General features: G+C 38.9%; 1 protein-coding gene across 1 annotated transcript in view; it reads right to left on the reverse strand.

The window, feature by feature from the left end:
- The window catches only part of LOC143282074 (protein unc-13 homolog B-like), a 269862-nt gene that overhangs the window by 106014 nt on the left and 153204 nt on the right, over positions 1-10644 (reverse strand). Inside the window, 3 exon segments of the mRNA XM_076587535.1 lie at positions 2603-2726; positions 4040-4157; positions 10429-10528. Coding sequence (XP_076443650.1) covers positions 2603-2726; positions 4040-4157; positions 10429-10528 — 342 coding nt within the window.

The following is a 10644-nucleotide window of genomic DNA, read 5'->3' on the forward strand; positions in this document are numbered from 1 at the left end:
CTGTCACATGCATCAATGGCAGACATGAAAGACAGGTACAGCGACTTAATGACAGATGTGTTACTGGTGACTGATATTACTTTGCCACTGAACGTCTGAAATACAATGCAAGTAAAAGCCTACATGCTTAATCAATACCATAATCACTGGTGCAAAAGGCTCTCATCACTTTTGAAAAAAAAAAAAAAAAAAAAAAAAAAACCATCTGGAGAGAAATTGTTTAGTACTGAAGTGATAATTTGCTCAGAACTTGTTTTTATCCATCCATGTGACTGCAATGCTTTATTTGGTTCTCATCCATATCACCATAGCTCCATTGGGGATGAAAATGTCCCAATCTGAGTTTTTTGGTTCTAAAAAGTGCATGCATGTGCATATGTCTTTCAATTTGCACCTGTTATCAATTGTGATGAAAGTGACCGATTAAATTATGAACATCAGGACAGTCTTACCAGACACTCGAGGACAAATATTCTACAAAGTAGGTCAATGATATGATATCACTTTGCAGAGCATTTTGAGGAATGAAGTTGTCTCCACGTCCTACACTGTTCTAATTTTACACAACTGACTGTTGAAGAAACAGGAAAATAAATCATGAATGAGCACAAAACAAAAGCAGAGAAACAAGACTAAAAAAAATCCTATCCAACCAACCAACCAAACACACACACGCAAAAAACAAAACCATCTATGTGTGAGAAAACTAGTGATCAAAGAAGGGTGACAAGAAACTGAAAAATGCATCAAAGGTTTTGAGTCCATTAAATTAAGCATCATTTAACCCCTTTTTTGACACACGCTTAATCCCTTTCCACACTATCACGCACACCCATGCACATGCACAGTCATTCAGTGCACACACACAGACACATAACACACACACACACACACACACACACAAAGAGCCCCCACTAGCACACCCCAGGACATATGATTAGTGGCTGTCAGTGTAACATACAACTGACTAGTTGATTGATGATGGGACAATCACAATTTAGACTGATCTGTGGGAGGTATCAAAAAGCAAACCAAACATGGGTTTCAACACAGCAAAACAAAACAAAAATCAATGAAGAATACTTCTGGCAGCAAAAGCTGGCAAATTAAACACAATGTCATTGTCACAAAACTTGCTAATTTCCTATTTTCATTGCAAAGGTAAGCTGATTTTTTTTTAAAAGATGCTCTTTGAATATTTTCTCTACTCTACATGAGTCTGCATGTTAGTTTGAAAGAGCTCATACTTACATCTAGAGCATATGTTTCAGTGGCAAAGCTATCCTTGAAAATATGAGTATGGTTGCTTATACTGGCATGGTAAAAATGGTCATATATGATTAAAGCCCACTCATAGATCTAGACTCGAAGGAACATGGTGGCTGCAGCCCATGATTTCAGTAAGAACAACACACAAAACAAAATAAAACAAAACAAAAAAAGTGCTTAACGTTCATGTTATGCACAGCGTTCTCTTATGTCCAAACATGCCCCTCCATTCCATTCTTTCTGCTTAAAAGCGAGCTGAACTAATGCGATGCTTTTACTAAATGAGAAAAGCCTGGTCTCATTACGTCAAAGCCATTGATGAAATGGCCTCTGTGCCATGTCCTCTTCCACAAACAGTGCCATGCATTGCTGTTTCCAAATCAAATTTCATTATGTTCAGTGAATTCATACTGTTTATAGCCCAGTCAACCATTCTACTTCTAGCCATATCTCGGTTTAAAACACATAAACTATTTGCAAATTTAAAAAACAAAAACAACCAGTAAAAAAAAAACCCTGACAAACATGAATTATTTCAAACCTGAGCGCTCTCATGGCAACAGCAAACATGGCTGTGCTAACTGTACCCTTTTCTCTCTCTCTCTTTCTTTCTTTTTTTTTTTTGCTGCCTGAATCTTCCTCTCCATTTCTATGGCATTAATCTCATGCCGCTCATTCCATACATAGCCACACGCATGGGTCACTAACACCAATTTACACTTTCTCCACGTTTATTCCAGTCCTCTCTCTCCGACATTCCTGTCAAAGAAATCCTGCCACCATGCTAAAGGCCACCCAACAGTTCAATGACCTTTCTGTTTCTCTGACTTCAAAATATCATGAAAAAGAATATCCACATTCATTCACAACATAGGAAAGGGCAGATTGTGAAGAACTGTATCGACAGACTCATGTACACAGCATTAAATGTAACTGCAGCTTTGCACACTCGTTGGAGAAGGTTTCAAATATAAATGCAGGGAAAATATTGCATGACTTTCATGATGTCTAACACTGTACTATAAGTTCGTTAAATGAAATGGAAGCTACCTGTAGTTCTACCAGTGTTTATGTAATTGTTGTAATTTTACAAATATTGTAAAAATTTAAACAAACAACCCATTTAACTTCTTTCTCTCTAAAATAACACACACACACACAAAAAAAAAGAAGAAAAAAAAGAAGAAAACCTCTCCCACCACTCACACAACCTACAAACAACTAACTATACACACACACACAGACACACTGACCACAAAATAACTAAATCTATAACAACTCAAGACAGCCATGACAAGCAACTTGTGCAGACAGAAAGCAGAAGGACACTGACCATAAGGCAGCTCAAAGCGAGCGTCCAGCAGGACACTGTGCTCCGTGTGAAAGCGGGTGCCCACGATCTCCCCATTGTGGATGGCCAGCTCCTGGTCCAGGCTCAGCCACCGACCCTTCCCCTCCTGCCACCACAAGCAGCACCCCGTGTTGTTTTTTCCTTTGTCCTTCACTTTGTTGTTCTTTGTCAAACAGTTTACTTTGTTGTTCTTTGTCAAACAGTTTGCCTTTCCTTTTGTCATTTTTTGTTAAACAGTTTACCTTTCCCTTTGTCCTTCCCTTTGTTGTTCTTTGTCAAACAGTTTACCTTTCCCTCTGTCCTTCCCTTTGTTGTTCTTTGTCAAACAGTTTACCTTTCCCTTTGTCCTTCCCTTTGTTGTTCTTTGTCAAACAGTTTACCTTTCTCTTTGACCTTTCCTTTGTTCTTTGTCAAACAGTTTACCTTTCCCTTTGTCGTTGTCAAACAGTGTACCACAATGAAGGAACAAGGGAAAAGGAAAAATGCTGAACACACACACAAAAAGGGTCAATGATGCTAATGTGATAACAGTGATGACTGCCACGCTGAAAAGTCACAGTGCTTCATTTCATCTTGTCCTTTAAAAGTTTGTAATAATTTCTGAGGTATTGATGAAGTGTATATGTTGGGCAGTGACAAAAAAAATAATTTTGCAGCATATTGCCTATGTATGTAATATGTCTTTCCTCTTCTTTTTCTTTCTGTTAATGCATTATTTCAATGTGATGTATTTGTATTGTTTAGCATTTTGTTTTCATACACTGGTAAAAACTGAATGAATAAAAATATTTGAGAAAAAAAGAAGAACAAAAAAGTAAAATAAACACCACACAAAGCATCTCTATCATCAAGTCAACCCATGTCAAAAGCCATACATAACAATGACATTTTATTTGGGATTCTAGCATTATATACAAAATAGATAAAACGATAAAAAAAAATCAAGAATGGTAACTTTTGCTCAGATTCTCATATTCTGGGGAGCATGTTGACGTTAGATATGTGATAAGTGATATGATAATGCGCGTGCATATGTGCGAGCGTGTTTGAAGAAAATTCTAAAGATTTCTCTTCAACCGTTCAAGAAGTGCAAGACCTATTTCTCACTTCTTGAACATTCTAGTTGTTGCACACACTTACGTCAACATCTGACAATGCAGCCAAGTTGACTCTGACTTGACTTGAAAAAGAAAAAAAATCAAAATATTTCAAACTAAGTCAGGAAAAAAAAGGAAAAAAAAAAAAAAGGCAAAACATCAGATCTTTGGACAGTATTTAGTGATATACATTCCAAAATACACACACACACACAGCCCCCCCCCCCCCCCCCCAACACACAAAAGAAAACACTCTCAAATGGGATGTAACAGTTCACTGCATGAAATGACTCCAAGGAACCGTATACCCTGTGTTGTTCACCTTGTTGGAGTGGTGTATCTTGGTGAGGGGCAGCCAGTGCAGGCCCATCAGCTTGTCCCACAGCATGCCTTTGTTCCACAGCTCCACGATCAGCCCCGTGTCCAATCGCATGGTCTCGCTGCACACATGCAGAAACACCCCTCTTTGTTCTTACAGCTCATTTTCTCCACAAGTGTCACATTACTGCCTGTTTCCTGTCTCAAACTGTCAATACAACAAGGATAGAACAGTAAACACTTGCAAAATTTCCGATCAATATATGAAATAATGTGTGTGTTATGTCATTTCGTGACAGAAACTGATTTTTTGATGTGCTGTGTGTCTGCACAAAACATCGCAATGATTAGACTGATTTTTACTCTATCTGCTTATTTAACAAAAAAGACAAACAATAACAAAAACAAAACAAAATACACATAAAAAACCCAACAACTTTGAGCGGAATAAAAACAAAATCATTTTTATTCTGCAAAATTAGCTAAAATGTGTTAAAATTACTCCCAAACGAGACAAAACTTCACTCAATTTCCACATCACTGTCAAGCAGAAAATAAAATAAAGCAAAGGGTGGAATACAAATGAAATCATTTTAATTCAGCAGCAAAATTTGCTAAGATGTTTTGAAATCATTTGCAAAATGTCTTGATCACTCCCGATCAACCAAGACCTTTTTGAATACATGTCTGAGCCTGCTGCTTTCTCAGTTTCTGTCAATATCTTGGTATGTATCTCTCCATCAATGTACTGGCTTGTATATTTTATTTTGCTTTGGTACCTTAGTATTTTTCCACAAGTTGGTCTTGGTTCTGCATCATTCCATAAAAAAAGTAATAAACTCTTTCCATTATTATGCCTTTGCCTGTATCTTTCCAATGATGAATGCGCTGGTCTCTTGCTTTCAAAATTCCAACAACAACAACAACAAAACAACAGAAAGACCAGAGTGAAGGACTATATCCAAAAGGTAAAACTAAAATAAATGTTTCACATTATTTTGCACACTACCTTACACTGATTGAAAAGACTGCCCCTGGTGGCTGTTGAAAATAAGTGCAATCAACCATGAAGAATTGGATAAAAGCAAAATTCAGTCTGCAATATCAGCAATGAAAGGAAATCAATGAATAATCAATCAACCTTTTTCACCATCTGCAAGGTAACTCTAAATGTCGAATGCCAGGATCAACAACAGCAGCAGCAGCAATAACACAAAACCAGTCAACTGGAATATTCACATTTTGAAAGCTGTATAACACAAACAGTAACATTCACATTAACAGAATCAAGATGAAAACTATATTATAGCAATGAATTCCAAAACTTAAGAGTTATAAGCATTTATGTAGAAATGTTTATAAATGTAAGATTTCTTTCTGTCCTTAGTTTCCTCTTTATATGAAATAAAAAGTAATTTTTGAATCTTTGAGATGGTTTATAAATTTTACAAATCTGCACTATGCACATCACATTAATCTTCATTATGAAGATGACATGCTCAATGATCCTTCACATGTTGATTGGCTCTCATGAGGTTGAATTCACAACAGGTGCTATTTTCACTTTTGAAAATATGTTTAGACTGTTAGTGTTACCCCTCTTTCACCCTCTTCCTAACCACCTCTGTGTGTCTGTGTGAATGTGTGTGCGAGTTTGAGAGAGAGAGTGTGATTGAGAGTGTGAGTGTGAGTGAGAGTCAGTATGAGAGAGATACAGAGAGAGAGAGAGAGAGAGAGTCAGATAGAGAGAGTGTGTGTGTGTCAGCATGCTTGTATACATGTGTCATGTGTGTGTAATTCTGTGCATGTGTGTTTTTTTATGTTCATATTTTTCATTTGTTTCCTTTCTTTAACTCATTATTGATTTCCTTCTTCTGAGGACTAACAACTCTGATCTATGTGATTGTTACTGATTAGGAAATATAAGTTTTCTCTCTGTGTGTGTGTGTGTGTGTGTGTGTGTGTGTGTGCGCGCGTGTGCGTGTGTATGTGTGGTTGCATGTCTGTGTGAGTGTGTATGAATGCATGTGTGCGTGCATGTGTGGGTGGGAGTGTGTGCATGTGCATGTGTGTGTGTGTGTGTGTGTGTGTGTGTGTGTGTGTGTGTGAACACCTGCACAAGCACACACACATGGATGCACACATATGTGAACTTCAATATTTGGTCTTTCAGCAATTCCTGAAGGTACTGATCAAGCATCTAATGGATCAACAGCATTCACTGACTCACACAATTTGGCAATGATATCATATTTACACCAACCTTGCCCATTCATGACAACTGAAAGGGAGAGATTTCAAACCCTGAATGTCTGCTCATTCAGAGATTGATGCAAATAACATAACAATGGAACAATATGGTTAAAATAAAAACTCTGATGATGAAGCACTAAAAAAAACCTCCACCACAATAAACATAAATATGTCATATCTTCACCTAAGCTCAAGCTTAAAAAAAAACAAAAAAAACAACAAAAAACAAACAAACAAAAACAACAAAAAACCCCACAAAAAAACAACAAAAAAACCCCTTTCATTCTAAGGAACATAGCTCCCATAAACTGCCAGCCTAACAGCTGATCATCTGCTTGACAAACGAAGGGCGGTCTAGTGCGCTTGCAGTGCTAACGGGTAATCAATGAAGGGCTAATACCAGATTCCATCAATATGGGTATTGCATGCCAACATCTTCATTGATTAGGCAAAGACAGTTATCTAAGCACACTAAGCACGCGCAGAATGAAAAAAAAAAAATCCAAGCCAGCAGTTTTTTTTTAGTAGAGTCTGATTCCTGGCATTTTCTGAAAGACTGGCATGTGAAAACAAGTTGTGGGAAACTGGCATGTGGGGAAAGACTTGGTGCAACAAGTGCACTGTAGCAGCCATTCAGAGAAGACCAGTGTATCAAGTGAGTATGCCACACACTGCAAGTCTCTACACTGTCACACCACAATGATTCTCTGTCTGTTAAGATGAAAGATATATATATATATATCATTCTATGGTTGCAAAATTAGTGTTTCTTTCTGATCAAATCTTTGTTGTTGCTCACAGACAGAACAAAATGTACATCTCACAGTCACACATATTCATATTGAACACACATACATATACAGATACACACACGCACATGCACACACACACACAAACATGTGCGCGCACCCACATATACACACAGATAACAGAAGGGCAAGGAGTCAAAGAATATAAATTATTAATATGAATGATACCATCCCGAAAGAGACTGCAAGAATTGTACCTGACAGATTTATGAATTTTCTGTCGTTTTTTTTTAGTGTCTTCAATAATTATTCTCTCAGCATCCTGTTCATCTGACGTTACTTTGCAAAAGTGTAACCCCATCACCATACAGAAAAAGATGAAGACTAAGAAAAATAAGATAGCTCAAACAGTTAACACAAAGACTGAACATGTCCCCAGTAAATGAACTGGGCCAGATTAAGCTGAAGTGGTAGGAGCCCAGATAAAAATCAATAACACTGTGCAGGTCTGATTTCCCTAAGTGAATGAGTGTGTGAGGAGAGGCTCTGTGTGTGTGTGTGTGTGTGTGTGTGTGTGTGTTTGTGTGTGTGTTTGAGTGGAGAGAGAGAGAGAGTGAGAAAAGAGCCGTGTCTGTGTGACACACACACACACACAGAGAGAGAGAGAGAGAGAGAGAGAGAGAGAGAGAGAGAGAGAGAGAGAGAGACGGAGAGACAGAATGTGTGTGTGCATGCGCATGTGTGTATGTATACGCACATCCATATTTGTGCACAGTTTATGTCTACATGTACAAACACAATATAAACAATCAATCACACAAACCCATAAATGCATGTGTATGTGTGTGTGTGTGTGTGTGTGTGTGTGTGTGTGTGTGTGTGTGTGTGTGCATGCAGCATATGCAGGCAAGCAGGCCAGGCCGGTGGGATGGTGATGGAATCAGCCAGGGAACAAAAAGCTGAAGGGTTGGGTGAGGGAGGTAGGAGCGGTGGTCTTGGTGGCAGTGGAGTAGTGGTGGTGTCACATGGGAAGGGGACAGGATGGAGGAAATCGGTCAGCCACATTGATCGGAAGGCTGAACAACTTTGGTCGATGAATGTCATGCCCCAGCAGCCAATATTAACCTGGTAACCCACTGAAACTACATGATTATAACTGCTGCTGTTGTTGCTGCTGCCACTGCTGCTGCTGCTGCTATGTGGTACCCTACAAAATGCTGAGTTAATGTTCTGAATCGAAAAGAAGAAGGACATGAAGGAGGAGAAGCAGAAGAAGTAGAAGCAGAAGAAATGGTGTATTTCTGACCCATGAAATGCACTCTCAAGACTTTAACTCTTTCCATACGAATGGCGAAAGAGACGACGTTAACAGCGTTTCACCCCAATTACCATCATCAAAATATTGCAAGCGGAAGGCTCTTAATAGTCTTATACTGAAGACGTGAATGTTGACAAAGAATACTACAATTCTGATGACGGAAGCTAAAGGTTGGGTCATTCAGACACCCACTGGACATCCGAGGGGTCTGTGTAGAGGAGAAGAGAGGACTGGCCGTACTGAGTGAGTTAAACCAGTACACAAAGTGACAATTCTGGCCCTTGGCTGAGATCGACTGGAATGCACTTGTGGACTAATCATTCATGAATCTTTCTTTTTTTTGTGTGTCTTTTGAATTATTTTCTGGAGTCTTTCTTTTTTCATTCCTTCTGTTGGGGGAACGAGTGGGTAGATGAGTGTTTTCCTTCTTTTTTTATGGGGGTGTGGGGGGTAGGATCTTTCTTGTCCAATATTTTCAATGGCACTAGTACCATATTCTGGCAAGGAATAGGACCACATGAAAAACTTTAAAATAGCTAATATAACAAAACCAAAAACAAACAACAACAAAAAACACAAACAAAAAAAAAACAGCAACCCCCCCACCTCCCCCCCAAAAAAAACAACATACCAAAAAAACAATATTAACTTGCTCTCTATAATCACAGCTCATCAAAAACAATCAAGCAAGCCAGGAAACAATCAAAGCAGCACCGACTCTCTTGTGGTCATGTAACACCAAAGAACCTTCTCCCTATACATATTCACTGATTCAGCATTATGGAAGAGGAAACAACAATAACCAACATCCATCGAATAAACACAAAAATGAAACAACTGCCACTTCCAAGGATCAAACCAGCAATTGACTCCAATATCCATGATTTCACCCTCAAAGCCAATGATCACGCACTACCTCTCTTAATGCAGGAAGAAAAAGGTGAATGGGGGAAGGGGGAAACAGGGCAAAGACATGCCCATACCTAAGGGGTAATGGTCAAGGGGGATCTACACTGTAAGACACTACCAGTCCTCTGTGCAAGTGCGACCCATGAAGCATACCCTGAATGTATTATCCAACATCTAAACACGTGCATGGAGTGCATGTTCTTTATCTGGAGAAGATTGATCCACACAAAGGGAGGATGCAAGAAGCAGGAACATGGAAACTGCCGAAGCACACCATGCATGTTCATTCGCTAGTTTGCACTTCAATGAAAATGAGAATGGGTGTTCTGTTTTTCAGGTGGGTGGGGGTAGTGGGGAGGAGGAACAGATAACATACAGAGAGCAGGGGACAGGGTGGAGGAGGTGGTGCGGAGGGGGTGGGGTGGGGGGCATGTTCATATAATTATCAAAGCAGGCTATGCACATGTATTTATCAGGATGAAGATATTGATTATTCCAATTAAGAAACAGACAGAGCTTGATCATAACAGAAGGAAACCTACAGCTGTGATTAAAAATCTTTCAAATTTCTGCAGCTGAATCATACAGGAGTGAAGAAAGATTTGCTGTACAAACTAACACTGCACTCCAAAATACGGGTGGACAGAATAAATAACTCCTGCTTGATACACACATACACTGTTCCTTTTAATTCACACTAAATTGAGCCTCATATCAAAAGTACAGTCACTGTTACAGCATGGATCTTGATACACTGAATTTAAAGTGTGTCACAGAAACTAAAAAATGAGCCTGTGTGTGTGCGCGCGCGCACGCACATGCGCACATGTGCATGCGTGCATGCACACACATGTGTGTTCAAAGTGCCCAGCTGATTTATGAGGTATTGTCGCGTGTGTTCAATCCATAACAGGTCTTATCATCATAAACACTACTTCAGAGTTCTTTATAGGAAAAAAACAAAACAACAACCCACAAAGACATGGATAAATGGATAAGATCATGACTGAGTCATGGATGCCAGACCATCAAAAATTCCTGAAAATGAGTAGTGAGAATCGATTAACTGATGATCAAACAAGTGAATAATGATATACGACAGTTATCAGAATATAAAAAAAGAAACCAAACAACATATGGCATTCAAAGGGACTGAATACTTACAACAGGAAGTCCTGCTCCCAACAGGGGTTGTTGCCTTTGACTTGGATGGTGGTTGACTTCACATTTTGAAGTTTCAAAGTCACATATGTGTTGAAACGTTCTGCACACAAAGGAATGAATCACACTGTTACTAGTAGCCAGAAAGTAAATGTAGTTTAAAAGCATTACTGATTATCATGCTTGTGTGTGTTCACAAAGATGGATATCAAATAAATG

The sequence above is a fragment of the Babylonia areolata genome, chromosome 5 (genome assembly GCF_041734735.1).
Source record: "Babylonia areolata isolate BAREFJ2019XMU chromosome 5, ASM4173473v1, whole genome shotgun sequence".
Classification (NCBI taxonomy): domain Eukaryota; kingdom Metazoa; phylum Mollusca; class Gastropoda; order Neogastropoda; family Buccinidae; genus Babylonia; species Babylonia areolata.